The 18566-nt window shown below is 36.0% G+C and overlaps 1 protein-coding gene across 1 annotated transcript in view; it reads right to left on the bottom strand.

The window, feature by feature from the left end:
* LRP1B (LDL receptor related protein 1B) overlaps positions 1–18566 on the bottom strand; it is a 2173551-nt gene that overhangs the window by 1126417 nt on the left and 1028568 nt on the right. Inside the window, exon 7 of the mRNA XM_027561670.1 lies at positions 8489–8651. Coding sequence (XP_027417471.1) covers positions 8489–8651 — 163 coding nt within the window. The remainder of the gene's footprint in view (positions 1–8488; positions 8652–18566) is intronic.

Raw genomic sequence — 18566 nt, 5'->3', positions numbered from 1 at the left:
ACATAAACCTACACTTGAAGAAAGGTCTATAGAGGAATTTTGAAAGAAGTTGAACCTAGACAAAATTAACTAATGAGAATAAAAGAATTTGAGTCATAGTTAAGAGAATGCATATGGATTTAAACACCTGAGTGTGGCTCTGAATCACTAATTTCAGTTAAAATAGTTCAGACCATGAAACACATACCTGTACACCCATGTTGTCTTACCTATTTGCATCTGCACCTCTTGATTGAAAAGTGGTCGGCAATAACTCTCCTAAGACTTTTGGTAAGTTGGCCTAAGATAGGCAGATGCCATTTTCTCATATAATTATCTATGAACCTAAATCTAAGATTGTTAGACTCACCCAGAGAAGTTTGTAGTAGTGTTAAATGGGAAATATGCATATATAGATAGATAGATAGATAGCATATTTAGATGGCTTATTGTCTGTAGCCACGTTAGGCATTACTGACAAAATGGAAGCATGGCCCCAACCTCCTCTCCTCATCTCGCAGGCATGGCCCCAGGATGAAGGAGTTAGGCCTTGTGATTCTGACTTGTTCTTTCCTTTCTTCGGTTGAGTTGGCTGGAAAGAATGTTAAGGTGCTTGAGAGAAGCATGAGAAAGCACAAAGCTTTCTACAGTTGTGCCCAGAAAATAATCTATAAGATAACCATTGACATTTGCTCAAGGATCTTTACAAAGAATGTCCCAGGATGAGCAACTGGCTGCAGCTTGAGGCCATGGGAAGGATTATCTGAGACCTGTTTGTGAGGGAAATATTTATGGCAAAAGAAGATTGCTGAGTTTAGGGTTTAGGAATAATTAAGAATAGCTAGAAGCCTTTTTAGGAGATACTGATCTTAAGATGCTAGGGGCAAACAGGATTTAGAAAGATAAGAAATAAACTGAAGAATGTAGCATGAGTTACAATGTAATCACAAGTTAAGTACAGTAAATCTGGGTGGGGGAAACTAAAAACGTCAAACCTATGACCTAATGCTTTTGTCAAAGTATAAAAGAGAAACTGAAGCTTGAAATAAACGTGTAGTTCCATACTCTGAGTCAGAGACTACATCATTGTCCACCAATGTAGTTCTGTATTATAAGTCAGAGGCTACATCATTGTCCGCTGACACCCCTCACCCCTTCAGGCTGATTCCCTGGCTGCTAGAGCTGGATTCCGGCAGCTTATAGATAGATAAAAAGAAATACAGCTAGTGCTATATAGATATCCACTTGAATTTCATTGAAATAGATAAGAAAATGCATTGGTAAAACTTTTGAAATAATTAATACAAATTTATAAGACTAAGGAGGTTTTCATTGCACTGCATTGTGTACAGTGCTCAATCACCCATTGAGTATAAAGAGAAGTAGACAACTTCCTTAGCATTTTCCCACATACAGATGAATTCAGAGGTCAACCCAACTGAGGACTACTATCATTTTCAAGACCAAGACTGTTTCAAAATTAAATTAACAAACCAAAATACACTTTCAGCATTTCATTTTATTCCTCAACATATAAAAATAAAATAATGTTTAAGATATCCAAAGAGAAATTACAGCAGATCAATACATAAATTCAGGAGAATGACTATTGGAGCTATTAAAATGCCTCCATGTTTTTCTGAGTTTTCTTCTAATGAAGAGGAATTCCAAAGAAGGTACTGAGGAAGTACCTTTCATTAGTCAGTCTTGGTCCCTGTTAGCTTTAACTTTGATTCTATTTTTATTTTTCTCAGCCATGACTAGTTTCACCAACAGCAGGGATCCAGGTTGGTGTTGGGAAAGGTATTATCAACTATTAAATACTGCCAGTTACTCTTATGTGAATTCAGCTTCTGAGACTTAAGCTTCAGTCCTCTTCTGGATCCTGGCAGATAAACTACTTTAATAGAGAACAAAGACAACACATTTTTTCCCCTCAATACTGACATGGGGTCATGGATCACAAATAAAACCTACAGATCATTCTACCATTCCTTCTTTACAAGTCAAAAGTCTATCCTACATAGAAAAAAGATACACATAGTATTGGTAATGTAGTCAATTTCCACCATTTCACATGATATAGGAGATTTCCCCTCTCTCTCTAATTGGCCATCTCACATAACTCTATTGAATATGAGTTCTAGCTAGAATCTGCCTGCCAATGCAGAAGATGCAGGAGACACAAGAGATGCAAGTTCAATCCCCGGGTTAGGGAGATCTCCTAGAGGAGGAAATGGCAACCCAACCCACTCTAGTGTTCTTGCAAAATTCCATGGACAAAGGAGCCTGGAGAGCTACAGTCCATGAGGCTGCAAAAGAGTTGTACATGACTGGGCAAAGGAGGATGAAATGCACATACACAATACCTCAAGCCCCCCAAATATTTCCCCTGAATTTTCAAGTCCAACTCCATCCCTAAATTATATCTTAGTAATTTTACTGTTTTTCTAATATTTACCATGCTTAGCATCAATTGATCCCCTCTTATGAAGACCTACAAGACCTTTTAGAACACCCAAAAAGATGTCCTTTTCATTATAGGGGACTGGAATGCAAAAGTAGGACGTCAAGAAACACCTGGAATAACAGGCAAATTTGGCCCTGGAATACGGAATGAAGCAGGGCAAAGACTAATAGAGTTTTGCCAAGAAAGTGCACTGGTCGTAGCAAACACCCTCTTCCAACAACACAGGAGAAGACTCTATACATGGACATCACCAGATGGTCAACACCGAAATCAGATTGATTATATTCTTTGCAGCCAAAAATGGAGAAGCTCTATACAGTCAGCCAAAACAAGACCAGGAGCTGACTGTGGCTCAGACCATGAACTCCTTATTGCCAAATTCAGACTTAAATTGAAGAAAGTAGGGAAAACCACTAGACCACTCAGGTATGACCTAAATCAAATCCCTTATGATTATACAGTGGAAGTGAGAAATAGATTTAAGGGCCTAGATCTGATAGATAGAGTGCATGATGAACTATGGAATGAGGTTCGTGACATTGTACAGGAGACAGGGATCAAGACCATCCCCATGGAAAAGAAATGCAAAAAAGCAAAATGGCTGTCTGGGGAGGCCTTACAAATAGCTGTGAAAAGAAGAAAAGCAAAAACAAAAGGAGAAAAGGAGAGATATAAACATCTGAATGCAGAGTTCCAAAGAATAGCAAGAAGAGATAAGAAAGCCTTCTTCAGTGATCAATGCAAAGAAATAGAGGAAAACAACAGAATGGGAAAGACTAGGGATCTCTTCAGAAAATCAGAGATATCAAAGGAACATTTCATGCAAAGATGGGCTCGATAAAGGACAGAAATGGTATGGACCTAACATAAGCAGAAAATATTAAGAAGAGATGGCAAGAATACACAGAAGAACTATACAAAAAAAGGTCTTCATGACCCAGATAATCACGATGGTGTGATCACTCACCTATAGCCAGACATCCTGGAATGTGAGGTCAAGTGGGCCTTAGAAAGCATCACTATGAACAAAGCTAGTGGAGGTGATCGAATTCCAGTGGAGCTATTTCAGATCCTGAAAGATGATGCTGTGAGAGGGCTGCACTCAATATGCCAGCAAATTTGGAAAACTCAGCAGTGGCCACAGGACTGGAAAAGGTCACTTTTCATTCCAATCCCAAAGAAAGGCAATGCCAAAGAATGCTCAAACTCCTGCACAATTGCACTCATCTCACACGCTAGTAAAGTAATGCTCAAAATTCTCCAAGCCAGGCTTCAGCAATATGTGAACCGTGAACTTCCAGATGTTCAAGCTGGTTTTAGAAAAGGCAGAGGAACCAGAGATCAAATTGCAAACATCCGCTGGATCATGGAAAAAGCAAGAGAGTTCCAGAAAAGCATCTATTTCTGCTTTATTGACTATGCCAAAGCCGTTGGCTGTGTGGATCACAATAAACTGTGGAGAATTCTGAAAGAGATGGGAATACCAGACTACCTGACCTGCCTCTTGAGAAATTTGTATGCAGGTCAGGAAGCAACAGTTAGAACTGGACATGGGACAACAGACTGGTTCCAAATAGGAAAATGAGTTTGTCAAGGCTGTATACTGTTACCCTGTTTATTTAACTTATATGCAGAGTACATCATGAGAAACCCTGGGCTGGAAGAAACACAAGCTGGAATCAAGATTTCCGGGAGAAATATCAATAACCTCAGATATGCAGATGACACCACCCTTATGGCGGAAAGTGAAGAGGAACTAAAAAGCCTCTTGATGAAGGTGAAAGTGGAGAGTGAAAAAGTTGGCTTAAAGCTCAACACTCAGAAAATGAAGATCATGGCATCCAGTCCCACCACTTCATGGGAAATAGATGGGGAAACAGTGGAAACAGCGTCAGACTTTATTTTGGGGGGCTCCAAAATCACTGCAGATGGTGACTGCAGCCATGAAATTAAAAGACGCTTACTCCTTGGAAGGAAAGTTATGACTAACCTAGATAGCATATTCAAAAGCAGAGACATTACTTTGCCAAAAAAGGTTCGTCTAGTCAAGGCTATGGTTTTTCCTGTGGTCATGTATGGATGTGAGAGTTGGACTGTGAAGAAGGCTGAGTGCCGAAGAACTGATGCTTTTGAACTGTGGTGTTGGAGAAGACTCTTGAGTGTCCCTTGGACTGCAAGGAGATCCAACCAGTCCATTCTGAAGGAGATCAGCCCTGGGATTTCTTTGGAAGGAATGATGCTAAAGCTGAAACTCCAGTACTTTGGCCACCTCATGCAAAGAGTTGACTCATTGGAAAAACCTCTGATGCTGGGAGGGATTGGGGGCAAGAGGAGAAGGGCACGACAGAGGATGAGATGGCTGGTTGGCATCACTGACTCGATGGACGTGAGTCTCAGTGAACTCTGGGAGTTGGTGATGGACAGGGAGGCCCAGCGTGCTGCAATTCATGGGGTCGCAAAGAGTTGGACATGACTGAGCGACTGATCTGATCTTATCTGATCTGATTTGCAAAATTATTGTAACAATTTTATACTCATGGTAAAATGTATTTTTGTATAGTGTAGTGTGATGATTTTGGTTTAATAGGAATCTTGGAAACAAACCTTAGAACCAAAATTGTAAACTAGTTTCTCTCCTGTCCTCAGTTACAACCTTCATCAGACTGAAGAACTAAATAGTTTATTATTAAAACAATTTGATATTAAAATACAGATCAACTGACAAAGGTAACTATGAAGGTGGTTTATTCTCTAGTTTTATATTCTAAATACCTCGAAGGTAATTCAAACATAACCTCCACAAGATCAATTATTAAAATAGTGTTTCCTCTGCTACTTTCTTCCTTAAACCCATAGTTATTCTATAATTTTGTCCTCCATCACATATACATTTCATTTTATTTCCAGGCCATACTACTTTATTCTCATTTCCCCTCCTTTTACTTAGTACTTGGCTATATAATAGACAGTCTATATGAAGTAAGCCATTTTAAAGCATTTTAGTAGAAAGAGAATTGGAATGTAAACAAAAAGATCATCTTTAATGAAGCGAAATATTGGTCTGGTTACTCTATTCACAACAGTATTGTAAGCATTGGAAAGATTAGTAGTTATTTTTGAAGTAACATGAAAAAAAGAACTTCATATACTTAGAAAGTATGTAAGCCCTTTATATGTTTGACATTATTTAATCCTCACAAGAGCCCTTTAGTGGATTATCATTATTCATATTTTTAAGATAGGAAAATAAAGATAAAAAGAGACATCCAACATCTAGTAACTGGTATAACTAGGATTTGATCCCAGGGAGAGTGACTTTAGATTAAACTCTTAATCATTAAACAAGCCAAGGTCTAATAACTACTACCAGAAAAACTATTTTTGATACTGGTTGGACTATGATCTCTGTGCTACCTTCAAACGGTTATGACAGGATTAGAAATAGTTTTAGAAATTTCTTCAAGAAACCATGGGAAAAGAACACTGCTAAAATTTGAAATTTATAAGAAAATCTCAAGAAATATCTCCAGAAAAATAGCCTGAATTAATGAGTCAATGTCAATACTGCAAGAATGAAAACAAGGTTTATAAACAATCTTTTTCTGGAAAATTTAGATTGGAGCCTCGTCCAAGTCATGTTGATTTTCTGGAGAAAATTACTAATCTATATTCAACCCATGGAGAAATTTTTTTAAAAAATTAGAAATTTTAGAATGACAATATTGTAATAATTTTTATATAAAAAGGGAATAGGAGGTTGAGAAAAGTAACATCAAAAGCACAGTCCAGTAAAAAGTATATTTTTCAATGTAGCCTGTGAGAGGTAAAGAAGATCTCCATCCTTTTCTATACCTATCAAGGTCAGGCACTTAATAGTTGGGTCAGACTTTTAAGACATTCTGATATTTTCTGAACTGAAGTTATAACAATTACAAAAGGCAGGAGAAATTTCACTGATGGTGCTTGTCCCCTTAAGTAGATCATGCAGAATCATTCTAACCTCACCTATTCAAATTACCCTTGAGCTGCCCAAAAATAGAAGAAAAAAGAGAAAAAAGAAAAACTTGCTGTTGTTTCCCTAGACAGTAGCACATTAACCCTAGCCAAATTTCTGATATTAAGAGAAAAATATCAGAATATTTTAAAAACTGTTCTATTATAAACAGGATTATATTTATAAACATGAAGAGCTTTTCCTTCCTTGATTTCTAAAATCCATGACTGAAAAAACAGCAATTGAGACACATAGCAAACTCCAACAAACAAACAAAAAATTCCAAAGAGCCTTTTGTGATAAATGATACGTGACAAAATACATTTAAACAGTTACTAGGCCCAGAGGAATCCAGCAGAGAATAAACACAGCAATGTGGAGGCTTTCTACTCCTAAGTCCTTTCACAAAAATGACAAAATATGGTTCTTTCATGTAATGACAGGGAGAAATAGGAAGCTTGAGAAGATAAAATATGTTGCTGTTCAGAAGGGGAGATGGTGGTGTCACAAACATTATATTTCAGAATGGCAGTTCTATTTGAAAAGAGTCTCTGAATCTTTTGTTTTTAAGAATGGGGAATAATAAGAGTGGTAGAAAGGGGAGAAACACAACAGCTTCATCTCTTAACACTTTCGACAGACAAGACTGTATAAAGGTTACTTCTGAATTCATTTAGCACACCCAGGAAAAACATGCACGCAAATATATTTCTAAACAGAATGCCAGAAGAATGTTGTTAGCACATTTGTATATTTCCAATTCTTCCTTACTACCCTTATTCAACACCCAAACAAATCAGTTTAAGTACAACTTCTCTTACTAATGTCTTTCGAAGCATTGCTGCAGTCAGATTTGAGTCAAGTAACCATCTGCTGCAAATACAAATAGAGCTACATTCAAGAATTATATTACACAGGCTTCCTAGCAAAGCTCTTACGTGCAAGCTGTTCTTGTCAGAATCAGAACCATTGTGATGATGCATCTTAATATTCAATCAGACTTTAAGTAAAGAGTGACAAAAGTCCACATATGGATGACAACTGTTTCTTCAGTAAATATTTTCGCATTTATTGAATGGAGGCTTATGGCAGCTTAGGCTATGTTCCATCAGACATTTCAGCCTGAACTGCCAGGGGACGATTAAAGCTACAACAAGGATAAAATTTTTGCTTTTAAATCTTTGTTACAACTTATATCTGAAAAAAGCACCCACCAGCTCCTCCAACTAAAGTGGTACACTATGCCATTATTTTGAGAATATCCTTTCCCAATAGTTACTGGTAAAACTATTGATTTTATAGAACTTTATATAATATCATAGTGTTTATAAAATTAAAGTATAATTCCTGTATTAAGTTCCTAATTACATGAAATAAGTTATTGGGTACCTATAATTTGATAAATTATGAAATATTAAAAAAAGAGGAATTAGTTTATTAGCTAAAAGAAGTTCAGATAAAATAAGGCCTCTTTTTAACCAATAAAGCAGCTTGCAAAGCTGATGATTAATTCAGTTACTCCATAATACGACAATGTTTACACATCAATAGTTGGAGGAAGAAAATCGTTTCAAGTAACAAAGACAAACTTCATGTCTTACTAATATCCCCAAACATGTACAATGTTCCTTTAATAAATCCTAAATGTTGTGTTGAACCTAAATTTTTTAACAGCCCATTTTTCAGGTAGAATTTTTGAAGTTTGGTAACTACAAGGTCCACTACTAAGTAACTTAGGTCTCTTATCTTTAACCTAAAACAATGCTGAGGCTCTTCTCTGGTGACATCAAAGTGATCATTAGGAGAGTAGTGGGTTGACTGTGTCTTAGGCAAGCCCTGCAACAATGATGTGTTAAGGAAACGGTGTGACTCAGCTTCTTCACAGTAGATTACAACTTCTTTTTTCCTTCCTGTAATGTAACTGTTCAAATCAACATAAAAAACACTTTTGAGCCTGTTGTCTTATATTCCACCACTCTTCTCAGACTTTTTTTTTTTCCAGGGAAATTATTTCAGATCAAACACTATAAAGAAGAATTTCTTACCCTGCTATTGGATCCACTGCTATTGCCTTCGGATTGTGAAGTTCCAAGTCAATCAGGGTGACACAAACAGACCCATTGTAATCACACACAAAGATCCGGTCACTGACATGGTCCACAAAATAGAGATTCCTCGTGAGCCAGTCAATTGCCATTTGTTGCACATCTGAAACACACACACAAACACACAATCATTGAATCGCATGTGCAAATCTAGTATCATAAACCTAAGAGTACATAAAGTGAAGAAGTGAAGTGAAGTCACTCAGTCATGTCCGACTCTTTGAGACCCCGTGGACTGTAGCCCACCAGGCTCCTCCATCCATGGGATTCTCCAGGCAAGAAGACTGGAATGGGTTGCCATTTCCTTCTCTATGGGATCTTCCCAACCCAGGGATCGAACCCAGGTCTCCCACATTGCAGGCAGATGCTTTAACGTCTGAGCCACCAGGGAAGCCCCTCTAAGAGTACATAAGTCTGTCCAAACCATCACAGAAGATACTTTAAAAGTACAAGTAACTTTACAATAAAAAAGTCCCTGCAAAGATAATTTCTATGCCAAAATAAGTGCTTATTCTGCAAAATAATGCCTATCTTTTGATACTTTTCTTCCTGCTACCTAAGCACTTGAGGATGACCTAGACAAAAGGGCAAAGAGTTTTTAAATCCTAAAAAATAGGTATTTACAATAAAATATTTCACCTGATTTTTGCATTTGTTCAAATAGTTCATCTAACTCAATGGGCATAACTGGTTCAATGACACAGCTAAATGTTTTAGTAGTAAGAGGAATAAATATTTTTTGTGAATTAAGGTAAACTCTTATTTTCAGATCCTCTTAACTGGAAATAACACAAAAGGAGGGGCGATATGTTCTTCTGATGGCATATGTAGACACTGTAAAGTAAGATTGCTCAAAGATCAGTTAATTCTCTAGAAGAGGGCTGTTTCTATAGGAGAGTAATTTGTTTTATGATGGAAATAGTCTATATCTATTCTGTCCAATAAAATAATGACTAGTCAACTGTGTCGAGTGAGCACTTAATTTGTGGCTGGTGTGACTGTAAATTGAATCTTTATTGTATTTCATTTTAATTAATTCAAACTTGAAAAAAAAGTAGGAAGCCAGTGACTCATATGGATAGTACAGGTCTAGAAGAATGTATCTATTTTTAACTTGAGTATTTTCTATTTGATCAGAACCACACACTATGAAATTTCATGCTAACCAGTTGATATTTATCCCAATGGATAACCCTAAAGGTTATGGTTTCTTATTCTCTGAGGCACTGACCATTTTTATACCTAACTATGAATCTCATTTAAACATTTCTTTTAGATGCCTGTAAGTATGCATTTCTACTAATGATCTTAGATCATCAATACTGGGCTGGTTCTCCAATAATTCCATAAATAAATTTCTGATTCACATTCATTCCTGAATTTTATGACAGTCATATTTGTGTCTATTACAAATTATAATTTGATAGTTATAGATGAAAAAGTGAAAGTGAAGTTGCTCAGTTGTGCCCGACTCTTTGCGACCCCATGGACTGTAGCCTATTAGGCTCCTCCATCCATGGGACTCTTCAGGCAAGAGTACTGGAGTGGGTTGCCATTTCCTTCTCCAGGGGATCTTCCCAACCCAGGGATCAAATCCGGGTCTCCTGCATTGTAGGCAGACACTTTACCGTCTGAGCCACCAGGGAAGTCCAAGTGAGGTATACTATATATATTTCTTTTTTTTTTCCCCCAAACCATGGTATAGAAGACAGTAATTGTGTGGAAATCTCTAAAAATCCCTACAAGGACAAGCAGTAAGTGAATATCGTAATTCACTGGATATGGATTTTTTTAGGTCATCAATTACAGTTTCATTTCTGAATTACATGGTTTTTATGGAAACATAAGCATTTAACTACTCCACAAACTACATGAACCATTTCAGCAGCCAGGATATTTTAAAATCTTAACTATTTTTTCTGTCTCCAGAAATGTGGAAATGTATACTTAGCTTTGTTTTTTATTCCCTTTGCATTATTACATTAGCTAGAGAACAGACCCCACTGTTTCAAATGTCATTTCAAATTCCTAGTGTTCAGATAAAGTATGTGCCAAAGTCCATTTAATAACCCATCTCTCATGCTAGGCCAGAAGTTGGTTTAGTCTATGCAACTGTAAATTCAGACAAAAGAGCTGTTTGACAGCATTCACACCTTTCTTCAATTCTAGATCACTGCAGAAAGATTCTCTGCTACTGAAACAATAGGTATTGTTAACAGCATCCTAGTTTGAAGCAGCAAGGTCTCACTAAAAAACCTAATAATTAGCCTAACAGTAACTGTGGGAATTGATTTTGTTTCCTTTTTCTAAACTTGAAATTTCTATCTGCTTTCAATATGATTTTTATTAAGACTGGAGAATTAATGCAATTAAAGAGAGTTCAAGTAAGTAAATCAATGGATGAATGGATAGACAGATATAGAGACATAAATAAATAAAATTAGGTAAAATATTTTGAACATTTTAGGAGATTTTTGACATTATAAAAATGTCTCTAAAATTTTAGTAAGATCCTTATTACTTTATTGTTACTAGAAAAAAATTAAATATGTTCCTGTTATAATTTTTCTCTAGTTGCTTTTTATTCATTCTTCAACTAAAAGTTACTAGGATTTTACCCTCCCTGTTCTTTTGAAACAGTTGCTTTATGATCATTCAGAATTTCTTATATGCCAAAAGTGAAGTTTACTTTTGTGTTCGTATCTACAACATCTGTAGGTACTGACTACTTACTTCTGAATCATAAAATAATCTAAATATCAATAATGGTAAACCTTTGAATTACTGTGAAAAAAATATTGAAATTTTTTGAAATTTATAAAGTAACATATAAATATAAGTAACTTAACAATCTTTTTAAAGTGCAATATATGTTGAATGTAAAAACTTATACAAACAAAATAAAAAGTTGTATCCAAGAGAAATTAGTTTTAAAATTTGAGGGAAAAGTTTAAAAATGATGAATACTTATGATAATCTATAATTAGATTAAAAATATTGTATCAGCTTTTTCCTATCATCACAGTATAAGACAACTGATCAGAATTGGTGAATGTAGAACTTAACACTTTTGCTTCACTATAATGTAATATATGCTAACTATTGTGGACTAAATTGTTTTCCTCCCAAATTCATACGTTAAAGCCTTAACGTCCAGCATGGCAAATGTGAATATGCTGCTGCTGCTAGTAAGTCACTTCAGTCGTGTGCAACGCTGTGCAACCCCATAGACGGCACCCCACCAGGCTCCCCCATCCCTGGGATTCTCCAGGCAAGAACACTGGAGTGGGTTGCCATTTCCTTCTCCAGTGCAGGAAAGTGAAAAGTGAAAGGGAAGTCGCTCAGTTGTGTCCAACCCTCAGCGACCCCATGGACTGTAGCCTTCCAGGCTTCTCTGTCCTTTGGAAGTAAAATCTTTAAAGAGAATATGACATTAAAATGAGGTCATTTAGTGTAAGCCCTAAACCAAACTTTCTAGTGTCCTTATAAAAAGAGATTTAGGCATATAGAGACAATTCTGGGACTACCTGAAAACAGAGAAAAGGTCATCAGCAACCCAAAGAAAGAGACATCAGAAAGTCCAACCCTGTTGCATCTTGAGCTTGGAATTCCAGGCTGCAGACTATGAGAAAATAGATTTCTTTCTTTTTTTGAGCCACCCAATTTGTGTATTTTTTTATATTAAACTTTGTATTTTGTATTGGGGTATAGCTGATTAATAAATAATATTGTAATAGTTTCAGGTGAACAGTGAAGGGACTCAGCCATACACATTCATGTATCCTTTCTCCGTCAAACTCCCGTCTCATCCAGGCTGCTATATAATATTGAGCAGTGGTCCATGTGCTATCCAATCAGCCCTTGTTGGTTACCCATTTTGAATATAGCAGGATGTATAGTCTGTGGTATTTTTTTATGGCAACGCTAGCAAAATAATACTACTAAAGTATTACTCAATAGAGTAGTTGATGCCACAAAATAATTGAGAACAAAAGTCAAAATCTTGCTAAGAAAAGTATAAAAGAAATGTCTGCATGTGCTTTTAACATCAGACTAGACCACTTTCTAAGAGGCTCTTTCAAAGACTGGTTAGTTCTGCTGGAGAATATACTTTTGCTTAATTTACAATTTAATATTTTAAGTGCTAGTCTCTAGGAATTTAAATATTAATGTGTATGTTTGAAAATTAAAAGTAAGTTTTATTCAGTAGAGATGCAAATGATATCCTTCATGTAGTAAATATAACCCCCAGTTTTACTGTCCAGTATGACATTAAATAGTTTTATATCTAACCTTACTATCTTAAATCAGAGTTTTTTTTTCCTTTCACTGATTGCAAACACTTCAGTCTTCTATGTCTGCTTTTGAGCCAGATTTACCATCTTACTGTTTCTCTTAATAATGAGCTAAATAATTCCATAGCACATGTGCATTATATATTTGTATGAGTCATGTTTTTAACTTTTTAAAAATGATAGGTTGGCACATATGAATCTTGATTTTTTTATTTGCCATATTATTTTTAACTAGCAAGAGGCAACAGATGTAAATGTCCACAAAGATTAGAAAAAAATCACAAATAGGCAAAACATGTTAGACTATGAAAAACCTAGATGATGGCTCAAAAGTATTCATCTTCTTAAAAAAGTAGCCTGAATTTCAGCTGATTATTTTGATATAGAAATGTTTTATCGTGTCAAAGAAGCCCAAGATAAGAATTTCTGAATTTCATTTGAAATCTCCCAATTTTTAAATATGATAAGCTAATTTTTAGAAATTCTAAAGCACTCTGCATATCAAACAAAACCTGTGTGCAGTCAAACTGGATCAAAGTCCTCCACAGCAACTGTGCTAAAGTAAAGCAAATAGTGTGTATCATTTTGTTTCAGCCTAACCTAAATACACAGCAAAGCCAGAGATGAAGGGCAGCAGAGATATACATGGTGTGTGCATGCTAAGTCACTTCAATTGTGTCCTTCTGTTTGTGACCCTATGGACTATAGCCCACCAGACTCCCCTATCCTTGGAATTATCCAGGCAAGAATACTGGAGTGGGTTGACATTACCTTCTCCAGGGGATCTTCCTGACCCAGGGATCGAACTCACATCTCTTACAACTCCTGCATTGGCAAGGGGGCTCTTTACCACTAGCACTACCTGGGATCCAAGGTATTATTTTAAATGTGAATTTTAAATTTTTACCACGCAGTAAATGTACACAATTTAAAAAGATACACCCCCTTAAGGTTTACAGTGAAAAACAGCAATGTTCACTTCACTTCTGTCTACTGTCTTTCGATTGTCTTAACTATTTCAATTATATTTATTAACACATCCCATGGATGGAGGAACCTGGAAGGCTGCAGTCCATGGGGTCGCTGACAGTCGGACACGACTGAGTGACTTCACTTTCACTTTTCACTTTCATGCATTGGAGAAAGAAATGGCAACCCACTCCAGTGTTCTTGCCTGGAGAATCCCAGGGAAGGGGGAGCCTGGTGGGCTGCCGTCTATGGGGTCGCACAGAGTCAGACATGACTGAAGTGACTTAGCAGCAGCATCTTCTCACAACCTTAATTTTTAGTTAAATTAACACTCAAGGTTTATATTATTATGATGATGTACATTTATGTTGACAATTGAATAAAGTAGTTTAATATGACTATACTTTCTTCTTGAATAATTTTTGTGTTTTTTTAGCATTCCAGTATTTTTTTCTCTTTGTTGCAATTAATCATCATATAATTCTAAAACACACACACATACACACGCACAACTCTGACAATGCAAACTGGTACAGCCACTATGGATAACATTATAAAATATTAAAAAAACCTAAAAACAGAGTTATCACATAATACAGCAATCTCACTCCTAGGCATATATATATAGAAGTAATAAAAACTCTAATTTGAAAAGATACATATGGCCTAATGTTCAGTGCAACATTATTTACATATCCAAGATGTGGAAGCAAACTAAATGTCCATCAACAGATGGATGGATAAAGATGTGGGGTATGTGTGTGCATGCACACACACACACAATGGCATATGACTCAGCTATGGAAAAAAAAAATGAAATAATGCCATTTTCAGCAACATGGATGGACCTAGAGTTTATCAAACTAACTGAAGTAAGTCAGAGAAAGACAAATATCATATGGTATCACTTATATGTGAAATCTAAAAAAATGATACAAATAAACTTATTTACACAGAATATAGACATAGAAAACATTTAAAAGAATGAAATAATAATACTCTTTAACATCACAAACAAAAATACAAAGCAGATTAAAAATCTAAATATAAGGTCAGATTCTATAAAACTTGTAGAGAAAAATATCTAACCCTCTTACATCTATATCATAGCAATATCTTTTTTGATCTACCTCCTGGAATAATTAAAATAAAATAAAAAATTTTAAAAATAATATTTAATTAACCTCAAAATCTCTTGCAGAGCAAACGAAACCATAAATAAAATGAAAAGATGACCCACATAATGGAAGAAAATATTTGCAAATGATGCAACTGACAAGGGACTAATCTTCAAATATATAAAAAGCTCATGCAGCTCAGTATCAAAAACACAAACAACCCAATTAAAAAATGGGTAGAAGATATAGACATTTATCCAAGGAAGATATACAGATGGTCACAAAGCACATGAAAAGATGCTCAACATCATTAATTAATAGAAAAATGAAAATCAAACTTACTTTGAAGTATACCACCTTGACTAGTCAGAATGGCCATCATCAAAAAAAAAAAAAAAAGAGAGAGAGAAAGAAAGTAAAACTATAGTCTACAAAAGAATGCTAGAGAGGGTAAGAACAAAAGGGGGCACTCCTACACTGCATGTGAGAATTTAAATTGGTACAGTCATTAAGAATATTCCTTAAAAAACTAAAAATTAAGTTGCCATATGATCCAACAATCCCACTCCTGGGCACATATCCAGAGCAAACCATATTTTGGAAAAGATATCTTCAGCCTAATGTTCTTTGAATGTTGTTTACAATAGCTAAGAATTGGAAACAACCTAAGTGTCTATCAAAAAAGAAGTGGGAAAGAAATAGGGGGACATTATTAAAAATGAAATATTATTCTTCCATAAAAAAGTTGAGATAATATAATTTGAAGCAACATGGTTTGACTTAGAGATTCCCATACTAAGTGAATTAAGTCAGAAAGATAAATAGAAATATTTTATATCATTTATATGTGTAATCTAAAAGAAATGGCACAAGTGAACTTATTTACAACACAGAAATAGAATCACTAATGTACAAAACAAACCTATGGTTCCCAAAGGGGAGGCAGGGGAGAGATAAATTAGGAGATTGATATTGACATACAAACAACTACTATATATTAAATAGATAACTAATAACATCATACTGTGTAGTAAAGGGGACACCATCCAATACTCTGTAATGATCTGTATTGGAAAATAATCTAAAAAACATCTGGTATGTTTGTATAACTGACTCATATATATATGTATGTATGTATGTATATGGAAAAGGCCGAGGAAACAGAGATCAAATTGCCAACATTTGTTGGATTATAGAAAAAGCAAAGGAATTCCAGAAAAGAAAAAATCCACTTCTGCTTCATTGACTATGCTGAAGCCTTTGACTGTGCAGATCACAACAAACTGTGGAAAATTCTTAAAGAGATGGGAATACCAGGCAACCTCACCAGCCTCCTGAGAAACCTGTATGCAGGTCAAGAAGCAACAGTTAGAAATGGACATTAAACAATGGACTGGTTCAAAATTGGGAAAGGATTACATCAAGGCTGTATATTGTCACCCTGCTTATTTAATCTTGATGCAGAGTAAATCATGCAAAATGCCAGGCTGGATGAAGGTCAAGCTGAAATCAAGACTGCCCAGAGAAATATCAATAAGCTTAGATATGCAGATGACACCACCCTAATGGTGGGAAGTGAAGAGGAACTAAAGACGGTCTTGATTATGGTGAAAGAGAAGAGTAAAAAAGCTGGATTAAAACTCAACATTTAAGAAATTAAGATCATGGCATCCAGTCCCATCACTTCATGGCAAATAGTTGGGGAAACAATGGAAACAGTGACAGACTTTATTTTCTAGGGCTCCAAATCACTTTTGTAGGTGACTAAAGCCATGAAACTAAAAGAAGCTTGTTCCTTGGAAGAAAAGATATGACAAACCTAAACAGCATATTAAAGAGCAGATCAGATCAGATCATATCAGTCGTTCAGTCATGTCCGACTCTTTGCGACCCCATGAATCACAGCAAAACATAACCTTTACTCTTGAGATGCTAGTGGTGACAGCCACAGGCTGCACTTTATACCCGTCCTCTCCAGAGTAGATTCCCCTGGTGGCTCAGATGGTAAAGCATCTGCCTACAATGTGGGAGAGCCAGGTTTGATCCCTGAGTTGGGAAGATCCTCTGAAGAAGGAAATGGCAACCCACTCCAGTACTCTTGCCTGGAAAATCTCATAGACAGAGGACCCTGGTAGGCTACAGTCCATGGGGTTACAAAGAGTTGGACACGACTGAGTGACTAAACTTTTTTTCTCCAGAGTGGGCAGTTGAAGGAGGGAAATAACATTGCAGTTGAGCTGTTCAGACATGTAGTGGTTCTGTACTTCTGGCTACTCAAGCATGACTCACCAACTAGCTTCATTTCTAGAAAGGCTGTGGACAGACTGAGATCAAGCCCTGAGACTTTGGAGTGTGATTACTGACTATAAGACACTACACTACCAGAGAACTAACCCTAAGGAATATCATGGCATCTGATAAGATCATAATGATCTGGCATCATGGGACTGGATGCCATGATCTTATGCCATGGCATCTGATAAGATCATCATGATCTTGAGTGAGAACTCACACAAAGGAAACCACTTGAATACAAGACCTGGCATCACCCAGCCACCAGTAGCAGACTAGGCAGGATGCCTCATCTAAACTACAACAAAAGAAAAATACAAACCCAATCACCAGCAGACAGGATTACCAGCTCACTCAGCCTTGCCCATCAGAGGAAAAACAATAACAATGACAAAAAACTCAGCACAAATCTCATCCTATACACAAGTCACTGGATCAACCTTAGAAAGGCAGAAAACAAAAGGAAGAAAGAATTCAGCCTTGAAGTCTGGGAAAAGGAGACTTTAAACACAATAAGTTAAAAAAAAAAAAAAAGGCAGAGAAATACTACAGAAATGAAGGAACAACTAGAAATACAGAAATCCAAATAAGTACATAGGAAATAGCCAAACTATCTGAAAAAGAAATCAGAATAATAATAGTAAAGTTGATTAAAAACCTTGAAAACAAAATGTGAAAAATCAAAGAATCAATTAACAAAGACCTAGAAGAATTAAAGAATAAACATATAGAGACAGACAACACAATTACTGAAATTAAAAATATTCTAGAAGGAATCAATACAAGAATATCTGAAGCAGAAGAACGAATCGGTGAGCTAGAAGATAAAATGGTGGAAATAACTTTTGAAGACCAGAATAAAGTAAAAAGAATGAAAGGAACTGAGGACAGTCTCCAAAACTTCTGAGACAATATCAAACGCACCAACATTCAAGTTATTGGGGCCCCAGAAGAAGAAGAGAAAAAGAAAGGGTATGAGAAAATTTTTGAAGAGATTATAGTTGAGAATTTCCCCAACAAGGAAAAGGAAATAGTCAATCAAGTCTAAGAGGCACAGATAGTCCCATACAAGATAAACCCAAGGAGAAATATGCCAGGACACATACTAATCATACTAACAAAGACTAAACACTAAAAAAGAATATTAAAAGCAGCAAGGGAGAAGCAACAAATAACATACAAGAGAGACCCCATATGCTTAATAGCTGATCTTTCAGCAGAAACTCTGTAGGCCAGAATGGCAGGATATATTTAAAGTATTGAAAGGGAAAAATATACAGCTAAGATTATGGTACCCAGCAAGGATCTCATTCAAAATTGATAGAGAAATAAAGAGCTTTTCAG

This window comes from Bos indicus x Bos taurus, chromosome 2, assembly GCF_003369695.1.
Source record: "Bos indicus x Bos taurus breed Angus x Brahman F1 hybrid chromosome 2, Bos_hybrid_MaternalHap_v2.0, whole genome shotgun sequence".
In the NCBI taxonomy this organism is placed as follows: domain Eukaryota; kingdom Metazoa; phylum Chordata; class Mammalia; order Artiodactyla; family Bovidae; genus Bos; species Bos indicus x Bos taurus.
Note: the sequence above shows the minus strand (reverse complement) of the source record. Positions and strands in the feature narration are given on the sequence as shown.